Genomic DNA, 23638 nt, shown 5'->3' with positions numbered 1-23638 from the left:
AGAGGTGGTGGTTTAGTATTGACTGAGTTCCCACTCTCCTCCCATTTGATGCCTCTGCTGTTAGCAGCTTGGAAGAGCTGGACAGCCTTGCTTTCAGATAAATTGAAAAGGCTTTGTCCAAATCCAATACAGACTAGTTTAGGAGTTCAACTTTGGCTCAGCAGATGTTTGTTATTTGTGTGTTATCTGACTGTTTGGTCACTAAGCCTAGCCGGGTGGAGGACTGGTCCATCAGGGTTTAAAAATATGTCTATTCGCATGCAAACAGCCAATGCTAGCTGTGTAAACTACATTTGGCGAAATCTACGTAAACATGTCTGTCCTAGAGTCTGTCCCCATCGGTGCAATGCAACGCCGCCAGCCATTGCCACAGTAAAACATTTAGTTATACAGAACAAAAAAAAGAACTGGGTGAAATTCCAGTGTTCACAATCACCACAGAGAGGTGTACGCAGAGGACTGTTGGTTTCTGATCTGCACTGTGCACTGGGGTGGATTACAAAGGCTTGGGTTTCAACAGAAATAATCCCTGTCTACAAGTATTAAAGCCCAAATCTGGCTTTAGAAACATCACAAAAAGAGGGAGTTCTGTACAATAGCAGGGCTGTATTTACAAATCTGGGAATACTTGAAGCAGATCATTTTCAAACCGCTTCCACAACCAGTTTAAGAATTCGACTCTAATCTCTTGACAAACTCTACTGCAATGTGCACTTGGAATGTTTCCAAATGGGGAAGGTTGTTTACTTGGACATCAAGGTTTGTGTAATACTGTGGTAGATCCAAAGATTTATACAATATACATTTTTGATTAAAACACTTAAAATGTCTGACATGCTAGATGTCATAGAATTGTATTTTCCTCAAGACAAACTAGAACCCTTCCATTGGATTAAACACCACATTTACTGGCATATCTGCTGATATCTTGTGTGTAAATGTTTGCTGCTGGTGAGCATGCCAGATAAAAACAAAATGAGCTGAGATGAGGGGTGAGACTGGGATGTGATGGGGGATGTGCAGCAGTAGCAGGGCTGATCAGAGATGCATGAATCTTAAGTAGTCCCATATTGAGGGGTCTTTGTTCCCGAGCCACTCACGGGGGGGCATCACCCCCAATGCTAGTTGCTAAAAGTGTTGTCACAATACCAGATTTTTTACTTCGATACCGATACCAGGTTTAGTATCATAATACTCTATACCGAAACGATACCACAGCAACAAAAAACAAAACAATACATTAGATCAAGTCAGAATAACTACAGAATAACCACTGGGCTATATTTTAATTTTTTTACATTGAGCAATATGTTGATAACTGGTAGAACAAATTAAAATAAATTATATTCAATTTCCTACAAAAAATATAACACCATATTAAATAACATAAGAATACCTTCAAATTTCCTTATGCAAAACCATATTGGAGAATCAGAGCAGACAAAATAATTGTACAATTGCATTTTTTTTTTAAAGGGTTAATTTGCTCATCTATGGCCATATTGGGTCAAATTACATTCACGTGACCTATAATTCATTACAGCTAAATAATGTAATATATTAAATCAGTGGTCACCGACCTTTGAGTCAAGATCACTGAGTCAAAATGCAAGCAGAGATCTACTGCTCAGATAAAGAAAAATGATATAACCAATTAAAAACAGTTGTGTAGGAATGAGGTTTGTGCAGTAGGCTATAGGCCCAATACATGATCACTGCACATTGGCTGTGTTTGAATTGCCCTGTCCATGTTGTTCAGGCTGCCTCTCACCCGACTCACCGTACATCCTCTCACCCTCCCTCCTCTCACCCTCCCTCCACTGAGAAAAAGGAACAGTCTTCCAGCTGATGGCGCACTACATTACTCAAGTCGCAAAACATTATTTCTGCCTCATGCACCAATTCATGTTGTTACTCCCATGACCAGAGAAAGCAAAATATTCCTCTATATTAAAAAAAGACAATATTCCTCTATATTAATAACAACGCAAACTTATCAGAACACTTTGCTATACTCATTCATTGCAGCTGCAGTGCTGATTGTAGTGTTAGTGGAAGTAGGGAGAAAGTGCATGTTATGGCTTATAAAAAGGTGTTGAACAAAGTGTTGACAGTGCTGAATATCAAACATGAACTTACTCATAAAAACAGCAGCTCTTTGCTGTATTCGTAACGTTACAATGCAAATGTCATGTGTAAAATATTTATGTTGTTTTGGAACCAACGTTAAACCTCCCTTGCACTGCACTGCACTGCTTCGTAACAACTTTTGCTTAGTTGTTTCAGTGGGCTGGGCCTCATCTGCTCTGTAATCAAAGTATTCCCATAGTTCGCTTCTGCAGCCAGTTTTGTCAACAAGCTGCGGGCGTGGAGGTATGATTTCATTTGAAAAGCCATGCTGTCGGCATTTTCTCTCTTCTTGCTTGCTTCTCAAAAGTGGCTTGCGCTGTGTCAGTTGCAAGCGCAAGCGCAGCCTGGCTAGCTACTGCCTCCTTGAGAAGATTCAGACAAATTACTAGACGGACATGATCCTCTCAATCCGTATATGACGTGTGACACATTTGGCAGAAGTACAGAAAGTAACTAATTCTAGCACCGAAAGTTTTTTCATGTTCTAGTATCGAAAAAGTAACACCGTTTTGGTATACCGTGGAACACTAGTTGCTAAGATACCTTTGATCCGCCGGACAGCTTGTCAACAAGCTCATCACTTTACAAATCAAAAACACCATGACAAAAATAAATACATACAGACTTCCATTGTAAAAGAACATCTGCTGGTAAAGGCTTAGCTGGTTGAAAAGGATCTCTCTGTACCAAAACAATCTTTGTCAGTTTTCAGCAATATTTTCTATGTTCCTACTTGTTTTAAAACTTTTGAACACAAACTAAACTGTGTACTGTAGGCCTACCACTGATGCAGTAACAAAGGAGTGTTATCATTCTGGGGCCTGTGGATGTTACCAGTCCAGCTCCACGTTCCCTTGCCTTGCAGGGGCTAACTTCTCTCTGTCAGGGTGCTGAACAGGTGCAGCCCAATGTGTGTGTGTGTGTGTGTGTGTGTGTGTGTGTGTGTGTGTGTGTGTGTGTGTGTGTTTGGACAGTGCTGACAGGACTGATCACAGCTGTAACCATTGAGAAAGGCATCGCTGTCAGCCTTGCACACGCGGTCAGCCTCCCACTTACTGTAGGGATACATACTGTATATCCCAACCAAGAGATGTCAAATGTTAGACAGGTGAAATAGTATCAAAAGGAGTGTGCAATCTAGCTGCAGTATGATTAGGTAAGAGGCAGATGTTTGCAACAGGCTAGTTAGTTACAACTCTAGAGGGAACAATTAGTGTTAGATCCTGGAGTGAAACAACTGACCACTAGAAGCTAGAAACGTGACTAGCTAGCATTATATTGCCTCCTTTTCAAGATAGTGTATGACATAGGCTACAGAGCAACTCCAGCAGAGAGGGTTAGAGAGAGAGGGACAGAGGCAGAGCGAGAAAGGCAGCGAGAGAGAGGGGCAGAGAGAGAGAGAGAAAATGTGTACTTCACTCAGAGTTGTAGCCTAAGCGCCACTCTATTTAACATATACTGTATATAAATGATTTGGCTAAACTATTAGAAAAGTCCACAGCACCTGGTCTCACCCTGCATGAAACAGAAGTTAAATTTCTGCTGTACGCAGACGAGCTATACTGAACAGAAATATAAGCGCAACATGTAAAGTTTTGGTCCCATGTTTCATGAGCTGAAATAAAAGATCCCAGAATTTTTCCATGTGCACAAAAAGCGTATTTCTCTCAGATTGAGCAGAAATTTGTTTACATCCCTGTTAGTGAGAATTTCTCCTTTACCAAGCATATCAAGAAGCTGATTAAACAGCATGATCACTACACAGGTGCACCTTGTGCTGGGGAAAATAAAAGGCCACTAAAATGTGCAGTTGTCACACAACACAATGCCACAGATGTCTTATGTCCACCAGAGCTGTTGCCAGATAATTTTATGTTTATTTCTCTAGCAACGTCGTTTCAGAGAATTTGGCAGTAAGTCCAACTGGCCTCACAACCGCAGACCATGTGTAACCACGCCAGCCCAGGACCTCCACTTCCAGCTTCTTCACCTGCGGGATTGTCTGAGACCAACCACCCGGACAGCTGATGAAACTGAAGAGTATTTGTCTGTAATAAAGCCGTTTTGTGGGGAAAAACGTATAGTCTGGGCCTGGCTCCCCAGTCGGTGGGCCTATGCCCTCCTAGGCCCACCCATGGCTTCATCCCTGCCCAGTCATGTGAAATCCATAAATTAAGGTCTAATGAATTTATTTCAATTGACTGGGGCGGCAGGTAGCTTAGTGGTTAAGAGCGTTGTGCAAGTAACCGAAAGGTCGCTGGTTCTTCCGACTAGGTGAAAAATCTGTCGATGTGCCCTTGAGCAAGGCACTTAACCCTAATTGCTCCTGTAAGTCGCTCTGGATAAGAGCGCCTGCTAAATGACTAAAATGTAAATGTAAATGATTTCTTTATATGAACTGTAATTCAGTAAAATCTTTGAAATTCTTGCATGTTTTTGTTCAGTATGCAGTTCATTCATAAAGTATTCAGACCACTTCACTTTTTCCACTTTCTTACATTACAGCCTTATTCTAAAATTGATTAAATAGCCCCCCCCCCCCCCCCCCTCAATCTACACAGAATACCCCATAATGACAAAGCAAAAACAGGTTTGTAGAATTTTTTTGCTAATTTATAAAAATAAAAAAACTGAAATATAGCTTTGTCATTATGGGGCATTGTGTGTAGATTGATTAGGGAAAAAAAGTATAATTTGTTTTATTTAGAATAAGGCTGTAACGTAGCAAAATGTGGAAAAAGTGAAGGGGTCTGAATACTTTACGAACACACTGTAGTTCGGTTGTCACCCACAAAAGAGGGTCTACAATATATAATCTAAATATCCTACATCAGTTCAGTAAGACATGGTCCCTGACAGTAAACTTCAAGACAAAAACCATGATTTTCCAAAAAATATCAAAATCCCAAGAGAATTTCACAGTAGGAATGAAAGACAGAACACAAAGTCTATTAATATCTTGGCATAAAAATAAGCTGTATGGGTCATTTCTGCTTGGCTGTCAATGAACTGAAAGAGATAGCAAGAAGGGATTTTTACGCTATCAAAAGACAAATTCAAATTGACATACCAATTAGAACCTGTCTCAAATTATTAAAATCTACAGTTGAAATAATTACTGTATGGAAGTAAAGTGTGGGGTCCTCTAACCAATCAAGATTTTCTTTAAATGGGAGACAAACATCCAAATAAAATCCTGCAAAAACATTCTTAGTGGACAGAGAAAAGCCCCAAATAATGCACAAAGTGCAGAATTAGGCCAATATCCATTACTTATTAATATCCAAAATAAGCAATCAAATTCTATAACCACCTTAAAACAAGCGACCCCCACTCCTACCACTATAAAGCCCTGAAATGCCAAGAGATGAAGATAGAGAAAAGTCCCCTCATCCAGCTAGTCCTGAGGCTAAGTTCACAAACCACTACCAACCCAACAAAGCCTCACGACAGCACTAAGACAATCTGGTCCAAACAAATTATAATGAAACAAAAATAGAATTATATTACCCATTGGGAAAGCGTTACAAAATCTCGAATGCTATTAATGTTATTTGGTCCAAAACCGACAGTACATGGTGGCAGACTATCTGACCACTGTGAATGATAGATATACAGTGGGGAGAACAAGTATTTGATACACTGCCGATTTTGCAGGTTTTCCTACTTACAAAGCATGTAGAGGTCTGTAATTTTTATCATAGGTACACTTCAACTGTGAGACGGAAACTAAAACAAAAATCCAGAAAATCACATTGTATGATTTTTAAGTAATTAATTTCCATTTTATTGCATGACATAAGTATTTGATCACCTACCAACCAGTAAGAATTCCGTCTCTCACAGACCTGTTTGTTTTTCTTTAAGAAGCCCTCCTGTTCTCCACTCATTACCTGTATTAACTGCACCTGTTTGAACTCGTTACCTGTATAAAAGACACCTGTCCACACACTCAATCAAACAGACTCTAACCTCTCCACAATGGCCAAGACCAGAGAGCTGTGTAAGGACATCAGGGATAAAATTGTAGACCTGCACAAGGCTGGGATGGGCAAAATGACAATAGGCAAGCAGCTTGGTGAGAAGGCAACAACTGGTGGCGCAATTATTAGAAAATGGAAGAAGTTCAAGATAACGGTCAATCACCCTCGGTCTGGGGCTTCATGCAAGATCTCACCTCGTGGGGCATCAATGATCATGAGGAAGGTGAGGGATCAGCCCAGAACTACAGGGCAGGACCTGGTCAATGACCTGAAGAGAGCTGGGACCACAGTCTCAAAGAAAACCATTAGTAACACACTACGCCGTCATGGATTAAAATCCTGCAGCGCACGCAAGGTCCCCCTGCTCAAGCCAGCGCATGTCCAGGCCCATCTGAAGTTTGCCAATGACCATCTGGATGATCCAGAGGAGGAATGGGAGAAGGTCATGTGGTCTGATGAGACAAAAATATAGCTTTTTGGTCTAAACTCCACTCGCTGTGTTTGGAGGAAGAAGAAGGATGAGTACAACCCCAAGAACACCATCCCAACCGTGAAGCATGGAGGTGGAAACATCATTCTTTGGGGATGTTTTTCTGCAAAGGGGACAGGATGACTGCACCGTATTGAGGGGAGGATGGATGGGGCCATGTATCGCGAGATCTTGGCCAACAACCTCCTTCCCTTAGTAAGAGCATTGAAGATGGGTCGTGGCTCGGTCTTCCAGCATGACAACGACCCGAAACACACAGCCAGGGCAACTAAGGAGTGGCTCCGTAAGAAGCATCTCAAGGTCCTGGAGTGGCCTAGCCAGTCTCCAGACCTGAACCCAATAGAAAATCTTTGGAGGGAGCTGAAAGTCCGTATTGCCCAGCGACAGCCCCGAAACCTGAAGGATCTGGAGAAGGTCTGTATGGAGGAGTGGGCCAAAATCCCTGCTGCAGTGTTTGCAAACCTACAGGAAACATATGATTTCTGTAATTGCAAACAAAGGTTTCTGTACCAAATATTAAGTTCTGCTTTTCTGATGTATCAAATACAATAAAATGCAAATTACTTAAAAATCATACAATGTGATTTTCTGGATTTTTGTTTTAGATTCCGTCTCTCACAGTTGAAGTGTACATATGATAAAAATTACAGACCTCTACATTCTTTGTAAGTAGGAAAACCTGCAAAATCGGCAGTGTATCAAATACTTGTTCTCCCCACTGTATATATATTTTTTACAATGTACAGACTCAGTGAGCGTAGCCTTGCTATTGAGAGGCCGCCAGAGAAGACAGGCTGTGTCCACTGCCCACAAAATTAGATGGAAACTGATCTGCACTTCCTCACCTCCTGACAAATGTACGATGATATAAGAGACACAGATTTACCTCAGATTACAAGGACCCCAAAATAATTTGAAAACAAATCAAACAATGACAAGCTCCCGTATATGTTAGGTGAAATACCGCGGTGTGCAATCATCGCAGAAAAATGTGTGACCTGTTGTGATAAGAAAAAAGTAACCAGTGGAGAACAATCACCAAAGTATACTGAACAAAAACATAAATTGCAACATGGAACAATTTTAAAGATTTTACTGAGTTACAGTTCATTATAAGGAAATCAGTCAATTGAAATAAATTAGGCCCTAATCTATGGATTTCACATGACTGGGAATACAGATATGCATCTGTTGGTCACAGATAGCTTTTTTAAAAAGGCAGGGAGGTGGATCAGAAAACCAGTCAGTATCTGGTGTGTGTGACCACCATTTGCCTCATGCAGCACGACATCTCATTTGCATAGAGTTGATCAGGCTGTTGATTGTGGCCCGTGGAATGTTGTCCCACTCCTCTGCAATAGCTGTGCAAAGTTGCTGGATATTGTTGGGAACTGGAACACGCTGTAGTACACGTAGATCCAGAGCAGGGTCTAAAATGAACTCCAGCCATCTGCCAAATGCGTGTAGATATTGCATTGGCGGGTAAGATGTCCATTTCACCAGCCAAGTTGGTGGGTGGTCAGGGCTCCACAGTGCGAGTATTTCACTCGCATCTGTGAATAGAAATAGTCACGTATAATCACATTAGTTGTTTTCAAAGTATTTCTGCTGTTTTGTTTCATAGCTGGTAAATTAATCGCACAAAGTCAAAGAACTACGAATCGTATATCCTATCCCACCTTGCTCTGCAACACTGCCTGGCTGGGGGCTGTGCACAGGCATAAACTTTGGCTAATTTACTTGAAACTAAAGTCTACTGAAGTGAGACTGTCGTTGTGTTTCTTGGCTATTTACATTGTTTTGTTCAACATGGCTGCTAGTAAGGTTCTCTCAATCTCACAGGCACAAACATGACTGGAGTCACATTATCACAGTAACCATTTTTGTTTCATCTGTGATATTTTGGTTAAAAAGACTGGTCACAAAAAATGAAATTAAACAATATACCACATTACTTGTAATACATTTGTTTTAGAAACATTAAAGCCTGCTCATCTGTTTTTTTGTATTTTGTTGGAGTAATTATAGCATTAAAAAACATTTGAGTGGCTGGTAGTATGAACACTTAGGATACATTAGAAACTTTGTTCCAATGTAAACACCAGCGCACCACTTAGAATGCATGGCCAACACATTGCTTCAATCTGAATGGTGTGTGGGTGTGCATATTAGAACACATCTCTCTTAGTGATAGGTAGCGTTAGTTAGCCTGAGTGCCATTCTGGTTCTGCTCTCTTGACAACTGCCTCTCTTGCACGACAATGGGCCTCAGGATCTCGTCATTGTACAGTGGGGAAAACAAGTATTTAGTCAGCCACCAATTGTGCAAGTTCTCCCACTTAAAAAGATGAGAGAGGCCTGTAATTTTCATCATAGGTACACGTCAACTATGACAGACAAAATGAGAAAAAAAAAATCCTGAAAATCACATTGTAGGATTTTAAATGAATTTATTTGCAAATTATGGTGGAAAATAAGTATTTGGTCAATAACAAAAGTTCTTATATACCCTTTGTTGGCAATGACACAGGTCAAACGTTTTCTGTAAGTCTTCACAAGGTTTTCACACACACTGTTGCTGGTATTTTGGCCCATTCCTCCATGCATATCTCCTCTAGAGCAGTGATGTTTTGGGGCTGTCGCTGGGCAACACGGACTTTCAACTCCGTCCAAAGATTTTCTATGGTGTTGAGATCTGGAGACTGGCTAGGCCACTTCAGGATCTTGAAATGCTTCTTACGAAGCCACTCCTTCGTTGCCCAGGCGGTGTGTTTGGGATCATTGTCATGCTGAAAGACCAAGCCACGTTTCATCTTCAATGCCCTTGCTGATGGAAGGAGGTTTTCACTCAAAATCTCACGATACATGGCCCCATTCATTCTTTCCTTTACACGGATCAGTCGTCCTGGTCCCTTTGCAGAAAAACAGCCCCAAAGCATGATGTTTCCACCCCCATGCTTCACAGTAGGTATGGTGTTCTTTGGATGCAACTCAGCATTCTTTGTCCTCCAAACACGACGAGTTGAGTTTTTACCAAAAAGGTCTATTTTGGTTTCATCTGACCATATGACATTCTCCCAATCCTCTTCTGGATCATCCAAATGCACTCTAGCAAACTTCAGACGGGCCTGGACATGTACTGGCTTAAGCAGGGGGACACGTCTGGCACTGCAGGATTTGAGTCCCTGGCGGTGTAGTGTGTTACTGATGGTAGGCTTTGTTACTTTGGTCCCAGCTCTCTGCAGGTCATTCACTAGGTCCCCCCGTGTGGTTCTGGGATTTTTGCTCACCGTTCTTGTGATCATTTTGACCCCACGGGGTGAGATTTTGCGTGGAGCCCCAGATCGAGGGAGATTATCAGTGATCTTGTATGTCTTCCATTTCCTAATAATTGCTCCCACAGTTGATTTCTTCAAACCAAGCTGCTTACCTATTGCAGATTCAGTCTTCCCAGCCTGGTGCAGGTCTACAATTTTGTTTCTGGTGTCCTTTGACAGCTCTTTGGTCTTGGCCATAGTGGAGTTTGGAGTGTGACTGTTTGAGGTTGTGGACAGGTGTCTTTTATACTGAAAACAAGTTCAAACAGGTGCCATTAATACAGGTAACGAGTGGAGGACAGAGGAGCCTCAAAGAAGAAATTACAGGTCTGTGAGAGGCAGAAATCTTGCTTGTTTGTAGGTGACCAAATAGTTATTTTCCACCATAATTTGCAAATAAATTCATTAAAAATCCTACAAATATGATTTTCTGGATTTTTTTTCCTCAATTTGTCTGTGATAGTTGACGTGTACCTATGATGACAATTACAGGCCTCTCTCATCTTTTTAAGTGGGAGAACTTGCACAATTGGTGGCTGACTAAATACTTTTTTCCCCCACTGTATCTCTGTGCATTCAAATCGCCATGGATAAAATGCAATTTTGTTCATTGTCCATAGCTTATGCCTGCCTACCCATACCATAACCCCACCGTCACCATGGGGCACTCTGTTCACAATGTTGACATCAGCAAACCGCTCGCCCACAAGATGCCATACACGTGGTCTGCGGTTGTGAGGCCGGATGGACGTACTGCCAAATGCTCTAAAACTACGTTGGAGGCTGCTTATGGTAGAGAAATGAACATTACATTTTCTGGCAACAGCTGCACATTTTAGAGTGACCTTTTATTGTCCTCAGCACAAGGTGCACCTGTGTAATGAGCATGCTGTTTAATCAACTTCTTGATATGCCACACCTGTCAGGTGGACGTAGTACCACCAATGTCGAGGTGGATCCAGTTGAGAATGGGTTCAACAGGTAGATAACATTACTCACTGGACCAGCCATTCGTTCATAGAACATCAGCTTGCGAATAACTTTTTTTTTTTTATGTCGACAACAACTGTAAAGTTTAGTCATGGTGTGGTGCTCAGTACCTTGATGTGCAAACTACAAATAAGCACAGGCTTCTTGTAACGTTTCATCGGTTACTTTACTAAGAAGTTGAGCAGAGGTAACGTTGCGAACTTAGCTAACGTAATTACGTAGCGAACCACATTTGATTATCTAAATCGAAATGTAGCTATCAAGCTTTCATAATACGCTGGCTAGACATTCCAAAGCAAATCAATGTAAATAGCCAGATGCTATCTGGCGATGTGATTTGTTACTTTGCAAGCTAACGCTAGCTATGTTAGCAACAGCCAACCGGACCGTATCTAACCATTAGCTAACTAACTACCGCAGAGGCAAACGTGACTGGCCAATGTGTTCTATTTACAGAGTCCATCCCGTTAGCATCTGCAGCGGAAACAACCTCAAACGTAGCACCAGGAACTAGTGTAAGTCTCACACACACAGAGTTTTAGAACACCTACTCATTCAAGGGTTTTTCTTTATTTTTACTCTTTTCTACATCGTAGAATAATAGAAGACATCAAAACTTTGAAATAACATATGGAATCATATATTTGAGAAGTAGCCACCCTTTGCCTTGATGACAGCTTTGCACACTCTTGGCATTCTCTCAACCAGCTTCATGAGGTAGTCACCTGGAATGAATTTCAATTAAAAGGTGTGCCTTGTTAAAAGTTAATTTGTGGAATTCCTTTCCTTCTTAATGCGTTTCAGCCAATCAGTTGTGTTGTGACAAGGTAGGGGTGGTATACAGAAGATAGCCATATTTGGTAAAAGACCAAGTCCATATTATGGCAAGAACAGCTCAAATAAGCAAAGACAAACGACAGTCCATCATTACTTTAAGACATGAAGGTCAGTCAATCCGGAACATTGCAAGAACTTTGAACGTTTCTTCAAGTGCAGTCGCAAAAAACATCAAGCGCTATGATGAAACTGGCTCCTATGAGGACTGCCACAGGAAAGGAAGACCCAGAGTTACCTGCTGCAGAGGATAAGTTCATTAGAGAGTTAACTGCACCTCAGATTGCAGCCGAAATAAATGCTTCACAGAGTTCAAGTAACAGACACATCAACATCAACATCAACTGTTCAGAGGAGACTGCGTGAATCAGCCATTCATGGACAAATTGCTGCAAAGAAACCAATACTAAAGGACACCAATAAGAAGAAGAGACCTGCTTGGGCCAAGAAACACACGCAATGGACAATAGACCGATGGAAATTTTGAGATTTTTGGTTCAAACCGCCGTGTCTTTGTGAGACGCGGTGTGGGTGAACGGATGATCTCTGCATGTTTAGTTCCCACCGTAAAGCATGGAGGTGGTGGCGCTATGGTGTGGGGGTGCTTTGCTGATGACACTGTCTGTGATTTATTTAGAATTCAAGGCACACACTTAACCAGCATGGCTACCACAGCATTCTGCAGCGATACGCCATCCCATCTGGTATGGGCTTAGTGGGACTATCATTTGTTTTTCAACAGGGCAATGACCCAACACACCTCCAGGCTGTGTAAGGACTATTTTACCAAGGAGAGTGATTGCTGCATCAGATGACCTGGCCTCCACAATCCCCCAACCTCAACCCAATTGAGAGGGTTTGGGATGATTTGGGCAGAGTGAAGGAAAAGCAGCCAACAAGTGCTCAGCATATGTGGGAACTCCTTCAAGACTGTTGGAAAAGCATTCCAGGTGAAGCTGGTTGAGAAAATGCCAAGAGTGTGCAAAGCTGTCATCAAGGCAAAGGGTGGCTATTTGAAGAATCTCAAATATAAAATATATATTTTGATTTGTTTAACACGTTTTTGGTTACTACATGATTCCATATGTGTTATTTCATAGTTTATGTCTTCACTATTATTCTACAATGTTAAATAATAGTACAAATAAAGAAAAACCCTTGAATGAGTATGTGTCCAAACTTTTGACTGGTCCTGTACGTATGTACGTGTGTATGTAGTGTGTCCTCAAGACTAATCCTGATGCTGCTTAAGGCCTTGACACCAGCTTTAGTAGTACAGATTCTGTACACCCATTGGATGAAAGCTTTCAGCCGGGAACAAGCTCAAAATAATCTGACTCGGAAGAGGAAAAGACTGCATGGGGCTGGCAAGAACCAAAGTGTATAGTCTACGAGTCCAAGGTCATGAAGTTCTGCCAGACGAGCTGCCATTGCCCAACACAAGATGAGGTTCAGCAGCTGAAGAACATTCAGGACCCTGCCTGGAACTTTCAGCCAACACAACATCCATATTCAGTTAGACTGATGATGTAGTATAATATAGCATGCCTAGTATGCTCACAACTGAATTGTGGTATAGATATGGCTAGCTCGTGTACATAAAGTATGAACAGTATATAATGGCATTAGATTTTTTTTTTTTATCTGTGTGCTGTGTGCTGACAAGTGACTAAATGATTACAGATGCATCAGAAGAAAAAAACAGGGTTGACATCAACTTCTGGATCAAGTCATTGTGATATTCATGAAAGGTATTTGGAAGTAACTAGCTGCAATCTTACTGCTAAAACAAATAATGCAGAGACTTGGTGTATCATTGAAACTTTTATTTGTTGGCAAGTAAACGTTTCAATAAAACAGTACATTAGTCTGTCAATGTAGCAAATACGTAGACATGGCTTGCATTCATGACAAAGTTTCTTTGCACTGGAGACTGAAGTGAGTTTACACAGCAGTATGCAGGAACAGTTATGGCAATGTATTACATATACAGTAGAAGAAAAATATACTACTAACGCCTATAATAAATACTACAGTTCTACAAAGGGAATACTTGCATATGGTGTATTTGGGGGGGTGCAGTGAGGTGTTTGGAGTCACGTTGATACAAGGGAAGATTGTTATGGGACCTTTCACATTTCCGAGTCATAATTTTCTTTGTATCCAACATACTGTCCATCACGTGAGGGATAAATTGCTCGAATGGCCCCAACAACACAGGCAGGTAAGCGGATAATCTGTGCCACCAAGCGGTATTGTTTGTAAGACAATGACAAAAGCGCTATTAGACTTTCATGGGAAATCGTGTACTGTCTGTATTCCTACTGTAGCAGCACGATGCAGAATATTACACATATCATAGACACATGGTAGTTAGCTAGCTACAACACACAGGTATAGTTACTCAAAGACTAATATGAGTCAAAGCCAAAGTCTTCCTTTACTCTTAGTCATCCATTTTATTCTCCAGTTTTGCTCCTAGTGAGATGCGCTAAGGCAAGCTAGCTAACATTAGCTATATAGCTAGCTATAGTGTTAGGCTACAGTACATTTTGGATATAGCAAACAAAGCTAGCTACAATATATATACAAAAGTATGCGGACGCCACTTCAAATTAGTGGATTGGGCTATTATTTCAGCCACACCCGTTGCTGACAATGGTATAAAATCGAGCACACAGCCATGCAATCTCCATAGACAAACATTGGCAGTAGAATGGCCTTTATGAAGAGCTCAGTGACTTTCTATGTGGCATCATCATGGGATGCCACCTTTCCAACAAGTCAGTTCTTCAAATTTCTGCCCTGCTAGAGCTGCCCCGGTCAACTGTAAGTGCTGTTATTGTGAAGTGGAAACGTCTAGGAGCAACAACGGCTCAGCCGCGAAGTGGTAGGCCACACAAGCTCACAGAACAGGACCGCCAAGTGCTGAAGCGCGTAGCGCGTAAAAATCGTCTGTCCTCAGTTACAACACTCACTACTGAGTTCCAAACTGCGTCAGCACAAGAACTGTTCTTCGGGAAATGGGTTTCCATGGCCAAGCAGCCACACAAAAGCCTAAGATCCCCATGCGCAATGCCAAGCGTCGGCTGGAGTGGTGTAAAGCTCGCCGCCATTGGACTCTGGAGCAGTGGAAACGAGTTCTCTGGAGTGATTAATCACACTTCACCATTTAGCAGTCCAGTGGACGAATCTGGGTTTGGTGGATGCCAGAGAACGCTACCTGCCCGAATGTATAGTGCCAACTGTAAAGTTTGGTGGAAGAGGAATAATGGTCTGGGACTGTTTTTCATGGTTCGGGCTAGGCCCCTTAGTTCCAGTGAAGGGAAATCTTAACGCTACAGCAAACAATGACATTCTAGACGATTCTGTGCTTCCAACTTTGTGGCAACAGTTTGGGGAAGGCCCTTTCCTGTTTCAGCATGACAACGCCCCCGTGCACAAAGAGAGGTCCATAGAGAAATGGTTTGTCGAGATCGGTGTGGAAGAATTTGACTGGCCTGCACATAGCCCTGACCCTCAACCCCATCGAACACCTTTGGAATTAATTGGAACACCGACTACGAGCCAGGCCTAATCGCCCAACATCAGTGCCTGACCTCACTAATGCTCGTGGCTGAATGGATGCAAGTCCCAGCAGCATTGTTCCAACATCAAGCGAAAAGCCTTCCCAGAAGAGTGGAGGCTTTTATAGCAGCAATGGGGGGACCAACTCCATATTAATGCCCATGATTTTGGAATGAGATGTTCGATGCGCAGGTGTCCACATACTTTTGGTCACGTAGTGTAGCTCAACTTGGCTTGCTTGGCTTGTAGTGGTACTAGCAAGCCCCGTTATGGCCGAATCGATCATTAAATTATACTGTACTGAACACTGCCTCGTGTAAAAAGAGGGCTTATATTGCTAGCTAGCTACTGACAGCAAAACAACTTACTCGTTTGTCATTTGCTCTCCTGGTCCAGCTGGTGTAGCCTGCCGCCACCAGTTGATCTTGGAGGTTCTGAAGAACATTTCAAGCACCCCTCTATCTATATGTGCGTTGAAACTTCAATGGTGTGTCACACACATGATCCATGGGGTCTGCAGTGACCCTCTCCAGTAAGAAATGTACGCGATCGAATTCGTTGCAGCACAGACATTCCTCTTCTGTCGGCATGGCTGGACAGCACCAGCGTAGGCACCACCAGTCAGAGTCTGACCATGGGTCCCCATCGTCGCTTGCTGGTCTCACAATTATTGTTCTCACCGTCTCAAATCCTATTCAGTGTGTTCCGGCTCAAATGAATAGGACTGTTTGTCCTTATGTAAAAGAACATCCCAAAAATGTTTGTGGTCCAGTTCTTCTTGGAAAGAGGAATCATCAGAAGCAGACATTGTAATTATTTAGCAATTTCGGATAGAAAGTTCAGGGTTCCCGTGAACCTGTAGAAACTAGTACCGCCCCCGTAGTGAAAAGCACCTCTCATCACTCATTATGTAGGGAGACTGGAAAAACACCCCAAATAGTAGCAGTGAAGTTTCCCTTTAGTAATGAAACATTTCAAACCTCTTTCTCTTTTGAAACGTTTGTGTGTTTGTTAACTATTCATTTGTGATTGCCAAAGCAAGTGACATAAACAATGTTAACGTATGTTTCCCATGCCAATAAAGCCCCTTTGAATTGAGAGAGCGCGCTGGTGGCATGTGTTCAAATCCTTCCAACTGAATGGTTCTCGCCTGGAAAACAAAAGGTGAGCCAGCAGCAATAGTAAACATACCAGAGCAAATGAGGATGCAAATGAGGGCCCATGCAAATCGCATACGTCTTCTGGGAGAAAAGAAAGGGCATTTATACCAGGCTGGGTTAGTGCTAGGTGGTCCTCTGTAGCTCAATTGGTAGAGCATGGCGCTTGTAACGCCAGGGTAGTGGGTTCGATCCCCGGGACCACCCATACGTAAAAATGTATGCACACATGACTAAGTCGCTTTGGATAAAAGCGTCTGCTAAATGGCATATTATTATATATCACACAGGGTGGAGGTACGCTATGGAAAACAAAAGTCACCTGATTGGTTTTCAATTTGAGTAAATGTATTTTTTTGCAGCATGAAAACCAAATCGGTTGACAACTAATTTCCTCCGTACTTCCACCCCAGCTGTTCTAGCACTAAACTTATACCACCCCACTCTCTTTGTTCTCTTTCTGCCTCTTGTACAGCATTGCACGGGCGGGGAAACCATAAACAAGGCACACTAACATGAAGAAATCGTCTTACTTCACGCAAGAAAGCAAAAACAGGCAGACAATGCAGTCTTTCTAGGGATGGGAACTAGAACTTACTTGTCCGTCATGGCTTCAACTAGCGAATATTGATCCATGAAAAACCCGTATGTTCTGCACAGTAGCTTGAAACAGGGGAGTGATGCCAAGGATGGGATGGTTCACAACACAGATCTGTGAAGGGAGAGGAGAGGAACATTTGAGTTTATATGAAACAATAAAACATCAAAGTCTTTACATTACTGATGTCATCATAAAACTAATAAGATGCTTCTTGATTATTAGATGGAACTCAACAAAACCTACTTTTATGTGTAAACCAACATAGGTCTATATACTAAAGAACCAACAATTCCAAATGCCCCACGTCTCTAGGCTTTTTCTTTCTTGTTACGGACACCAAGCTACTCCGGGACCACTAATTTAAAACAGGACACAACACCCTGTGTTTGACAGAAAATAATAAATTTGAACAGGCTGGGGATAACTTGCAGCCATGCCCGACTTCGCCTTAGCCAGGCAAGGATTGGTCTTCACCAACTTAGTGAGGTATACCGTTGCCATGGCTAAAGGAGGAGCCGAAGCCGCCGAGCATGAAATGTTTCCCTACCACCGAGAAACCCACCAGGCAACCAGACGGTGGAAAGACTGCTCTAGTATATATTTCAGAGCATAATTGCCAAAACGTTTCACTAAATAAAATTGCCTAAACAAATGTGATTACCTGCTGAAAATCTAGTGTACATGTTGCTGTTATGGTTGCATCAATGTGTTCAGTCATCACATGGTGCAGTGTATGTACACAAGGGTTAGGAAAGGCACTTGACTACAGCAGAAAACCTGTGTTTATGTACACCATTGTTGAATATGTGTTTCTAAATAAAGAAACCCATATAGTTATTTGAAATACGTTTTTATATTGCATTACTGCAGTTCTAGCATAAGTCGCCACAAAAGATGAATACATCATTATGTAGAGCACATTCTCTAATCCTGTAATATAGAGCCTATCCTGCAATAGAGCTCTGATATTACAATGTAATGAGAACCCTCTCAATTTCGGATTTTTATTAGGATGTTGGTGGACACATAATTTGGAATATTTCAGTCACCAATGCACTTAACACTAGAACTGCCAAGAAGGTAAATCTGACCATTTTCAATTTTATAATTTCAATTACTATGTTTCAATAAAAACTTTGAACCCACTTGTCCCGGACATTTCCTAAATGTGAATTTTACACTCTAACAGTACTTTCAGAAAAATATCAAAAAAGACTAAAACTTTAAAAGCATTTCATCCTCAAAGCGCCATTGATCTTATGCATATTTAACAGCAGCATAGCCAGGCCTCGAGGAGTACCAATGGCCACCACTATTATAAATCCAATTAACTAGAAAAGCCTGGCCTTATTGGACCCCCCTTCATGCCAATGTCATTTGGTTGTGTTTATGAAGGTGTTAGGCAATATTAGAATACAACATTTAAATATTTGAAAGAACATTATACAATTTTCATGAGTTTGTTACAGCAGGCTGTACATTATCGGTCAAAGGTTTGGACACCTACTCATTCCAGGGATTTTCTATATTTTGACTATTTCCTACACTGTAGAATAATAGTGAAGACATCAAAACAATGAAATAACACATATGGAATGATGTAGTAACCAAAAAAATAGTTAAATCAAAATATATTTTATATTTGAGATTCTTCAAAGTAGCCACCCTTTGCCTTGATGACAGCTTTGCACACTTTTGACATTCTCTCAACCAGCACCATGAGGTAGCCACCTGGAATGTGTTTCAATTAACAGGTGTGCCTTGTTAAAAGTTAATTTGTGGAATTTCTTTCCTTCTTAATGCGTTTGAGCCAATCAGTTGTGTTGTGACAAGGTAGGGGTGGTATACAGAAGATAGCCCTATTTGGTAAAAGACCAAGTCCATATTATGGCAAGAACAGCTCAAATAAGCAAAGAGAAACGACAGTCCATCATTACTTTAAGACATGAAGGTCAGTCATTACGAAAAATTTCAAGAACTTTGAAAGTTTATTCAAGTGCAGTCGCAAAAACCATCAAGCGCTATGATGAAATTGGCTCACATGAGGACCGCCACAGGAAAGGAAGACCCAGAGTTACCTGCTGCAGAGGATAAGTTCATTAGAGAGTTAACTGCACCTCAGATTGCAGCCCAAATAAATGCTTCACAGAGTTCAAGTAACAGACACATCTCAACATCAACTGTTCAGAGGAGACTGTGTGAATCAGGCCCTCATGGTCAAATTGCTGCAAAGAAACCACTACTAAAGGACATCAATAAGAAGAAGAGACTTGCTTGGGCCAAGAAACACGAGCAATGGACATTAGACTGGTGGAAATCTGTTCTTTGGTCTGATGAGTCCAAATTTGAGATTTTTGGTTCCAACCGCCGTGTCTTTGTGAGACGCAGAGTAGGTGAATGGAATATCTCTCCGTGAAGCACGGAGGACGTGTGATGTGTGGGGGTGCTTTGCTGGTGACACTGTCAGTGATTTATTTTGAATTCAAGACACACTTAACCAGCATAGCTACCACAGCATTCTGAAGCGATACGCCATCCCATCTGGTTTGTGCTTAGTGGGACTATCATTTGTTTTTCAAAAGGACAATGACCCAAAACACACCTCCCGGCTGTGTAAGGGCTATTTGACCAAGGAGAGCGATGGAGTGCTGCATCAGATGACCTGGCCTCCACAATCACCCAACCTCAACCCAATTGAGATGGTTTGGGATGGGTTGGACCGCAGAGTGAAGGAAAAGCAGCCAACAAGTGCTCAGCATATGTGGGAACTCCTTCAAAACTGTTCCAAAATGTTTGTTTAACAGTTTTTAGGTTACTACATGATTCCATGTGTTATTTCATAGTTTCGATGTCTTCACTATTATTCTACAATGTAGAAAATAGTAAAAAATTAAGAAAAACCCTTGAAAGAGTAGGTGTGTCCAATCTTTTGACTGGTACTGTATGTAAAAACTAAAAACACAGAATTTCAGGTGTAAAATCAATTTAATTTGTGGAGTGCCTTTGCTACAACTATAAAACAAGAAGCATGTTCATTAAAACATAGTAAAAGCTTATCCTTAAAGACAAAATAAAAAAAATAAAAATACCCAAACCGCAAGACATGAAGAAAATATCACTAGCCTAAACAGTGTCCTTGTGAATACTGAAAATCAGCACAAAAGCAATAATGGCTTTATAATGAATATACAGTTGAAGTCAGAAGTTTACATACACTTTAGCCAAACACATTTAAACTCAGTTTCACAATTCCTGACATTATTATTATTTAATCCTTGTAAAAATTCCGTCTTAGGTCAGTTAGTTTATTTTAAGAATGTGAAATGTCAGAATAATAGTAGAGAAAATGACTTATTTCATATTTTATTTATTTCATCACATACCCAGTGGGTCAGAAGTTTACATACACTCAATTTGTATTTGGTAGCATTGCCTTTAAATTGTTTAACTTGGGTCAAACGTTTTGGGTAGCCTTCCACAAGCTTCCCACAATAAGTTGAGTGAATTTTGGCCCATTCCTCCTGACAGAGCTGGTGTAACCGAGTCAGGTTTGTAGGCCTCCTTGCTCGCACACGCTTTTCAGTTCTGCCCACAAATGTTCTAAAGGATTGAGGTCATGGCTTTGTGATGGCCACTCCAATACCTTGACTTTGTTGTCCTTAAGCCATTTTGCCACAACTTTGGAAGTATGCTTGGGGTCATTGTCCATTTGGAAGACCAATTTGTGACCAAGCTTTAACTTCCTGACTGATGTCTTGAGATGTTGCTTCAATATATCCACATAATTTTCCTTCCTCATGATGCCATCTATTTTGTGAAGTGCACCAGTCCCTCCTGCAGCAAAGCACCCCCACAGCATGATGCTGCCACCCCTGTGCTTCACGGTTGAGATAGTCTTCTTCGGCTTGCAAGCTACCCCTTTTTCCTCCAAACATAACGATGGTCATTACGGCCAAACAGTTCTATTTTTGTTTCATCAGACCAGTGGATAATTCTAAAAAAAGTATGATCTTTGTCCCCATGTGCAGTTGAAAACCGTAGTCTGGCTTTTTTATGGCGGTTTTGGAGCAGTGGCTTCTTCCTTGCTGCGCGGCCTTTCAGGTTATGTCGATATAGGACTCGTTTTACTGTGGATATAGATACTTTTGTACCTGTTTCCTCCAGCATCTTCACAAGGTCCATTGCTGTTGTTCTGGGATTGATTTGCACTTTTCGCACCAAAGTACGTGCATCTCTAGGAGACAGAACGCGTCTCCTTCCTGAGTTGTATGACGGCTGCGTGGTCCCATGGTGTTTATACTTGTGACTATTGTTTGTACAGATGAACGTGGTACCTTCAGGCGTTTGGAAATTGCTGGCTGATTTCTTTTGATTTTCCCATGATGTCAAGCAAAGAGGCACTGAGTTTGAAGGTAGGCCTTGAAATACATCCACAGGTACACCTCCAATTGACTCAAATGATGTCAATTAGCCTATCAGAAGTTTCTAAAGCCATTATATAATTTTCGGGAATTTCCCAAGCTGTTTAAAGGCACAGTCAACTTAGTGTATGTAAACTGGAATTGTGATACAGTGAATTATAAGTTTACTGTCTGTAAACAATTGTTTGAAAAATTACTTGTGTCATGTACAAAGTAGATGTCCTAACAGACTTGCCAAAACTATAGTTTGTTAACAAGACGTTTGTGGAGTGGTTGAAAAACGAGTTTTAATGACTCCAACCTAAGCGTATGTAAACTTCTGACTTCAACCGTAAGTGTTGATATGACAGCAGTCAAAAATAGTATATTATTGTCACTTATTGGACACATTATTTGTGGCCTCGCTCGTGCTTACAGTATGGAGTGAGTCTTCATGCAACAGTTGAATCTCATTTAGCTGTTATCCCTTGTCCTAACAGTCACCACAAATCTTTGGCACATTCACTTGATTGCAGCACTTTCCACAAACAAGTCGCTTGCAGCTGTCGTGGGTTCTGTTCCGAATGCATCTGCTCACCTTGCAGTTTCTCCTCCCCGGGAGCTGTGCACAATTTGGCTCGCGTGTAATCTTTGCTGCTGCCTTGGCCCTCATATGTCTCTCACATAGCCTGTGTGCCAGACTCATGATGAAGTCTATCCTGCTCATGGGATGTTCATGCACTGCTTGAACAACAAATGTGCATTGATAGCAGCTAAGTCAAGCATGTTGTAGAGCATATCAACAGGCCAACGGTGAGTTCCTCCTTTCACCTAATACAGCTGTGCCATCTGATCTGAAACATTATCCAACACTCGCACAACTGCTGCCCGATTTGGAAAGCCGTTCAGCATTAATCAGAACAATAATCAGAGATGTCATGATCCATTTCTTCCCCTCCAGCTAACGCAGCATGTGCATCCATTCGTCACGTTCTTGTAAATTCCGCATGCTCTCACTGTGTAGCCTACTCCAAGTAGGCCTAAAGTAGAAAAATAAGACTGCTTGGATTTGGTGGACTGATATAGGGTACATCGTTTTAAGATTCTAATTAGAATAGATTAATACAATAGAATGGCCTGCCCTGTTATTCATTCACAATTGGTAATTACATAATTATGCATCGTTCGCTTCCACTCACCCATTCTCCCCCATCATACTATACTTCATTTATTTAATCTGTTGTCACATGTGTGAAATTAGTTTTGGTGTAGTTGAGACAATTATCAGATTATCAACACTGGGCATGGCACATTTAACTATCAGAGAAGGAGAGGAGCAGACCGGGGAAAACGATTTTAAAAAATAACATGCCTTCCTAATACTGGTTATTCAGTGCATTCGGAAAGTATTCAGACCCCTTCCTTTTTTTTCCACATTGTTACGTTACAACCTTATTCTAAAATTGATTAAATTAATACAAATCCTCAATCTAAACACAATGCCCTATAATGACAAAGCGAAAACAGGTTTGACATTTTTGCTAATTTATCACAAATAAAAAACATAAATATCTTATTTACATAATTATTCAGACCCGTTGCTATGAAATTGAGCTCAGGTGCATCCTGTTTCCATTGATCATCCTTGAGATGTTTCTACAACTTGATTGGAGTCCACCTGTGGTAAATTCAGTTGATTGGGCATGATTTAGAAATATAGACAGGTCTGTGCCTAAGGTCACACAGTTGACAGTGCATATCAGAGCAAAAACCAAGCCATGAGGTCAAAGGAATTGTCCGTAGAACTCCGAGACAGGATTGTGTCGAGGCACAGATCTGGTGAAGAGTACCAAAAAATGTCTGCAGCACTGAAGGTCCCCAAGAACACGGTGGCCTCCATCATACTTAAATGGAAGAAGTTTGGAAGCACCAAGACACTTCCTAGAGCTGGCCGCCCGGCCAAACTGAGCAATCGGGGGAGAAGGGCCTTGGTCAGGGAGGTGACCAAGAACACGATGGTCACTCTGACAGAGCTCCAGATTTCCTCTGTGGAGATGGCAGTACCTTCCAGAAGGACAACCATCTCTGCAGCACTCCACCAATCAGGCCTTTATGTTATTTCTCGCATGGAATAGCCTTCATTTCTCAGAACAAGAATAGACTGACGAG

At 41.5% G+C, this 23638-nt stretch overlaps 1 protein-coding gene across 2 annotated transcripts in view; it reads right to left on the bottom strand.

Annotated features, from left to right (window-relative positions):
- The window catches only part of LOC121582730 (semaphorin-4D), a 129219-nt gene that overhangs the window by 62767 nt on the left and 42814 nt on the right, over positions 1-23638 (bottom strand). For both annotated transcript variants that reach the window (XM_041898790.2, XM_041898789.2), the window contains exon 2: positions 17067-17180. Coding sequence is in view for 1 of the 2 variants with exons in the window: in XM_041898789.2 (XP_041754723.1) it covers positions 17067-17104 (38 nt within the window). In the remaining variant the exon portion in view is untranslated. The remainder of the gene's footprint in view (positions 1-17066; positions 17181-23638) is intronic.

Source organism: Coregonus clupeaformis, chromosome 15, assembly GCF_020615455.1.
Source record: "Coregonus clupeaformis isolate EN_2021a chromosome 15, ASM2061545v1, whole genome shotgun sequence".
NCBI classification, from domain to species: domain Eukaryota; kingdom Metazoa; phylum Chordata; class Actinopteri; order Salmoniformes; family Salmonidae; genus Coregonus; species Coregonus clupeaformis.
This window is presented reverse-complemented; position numbering and strand designations above follow the sequence as displayed.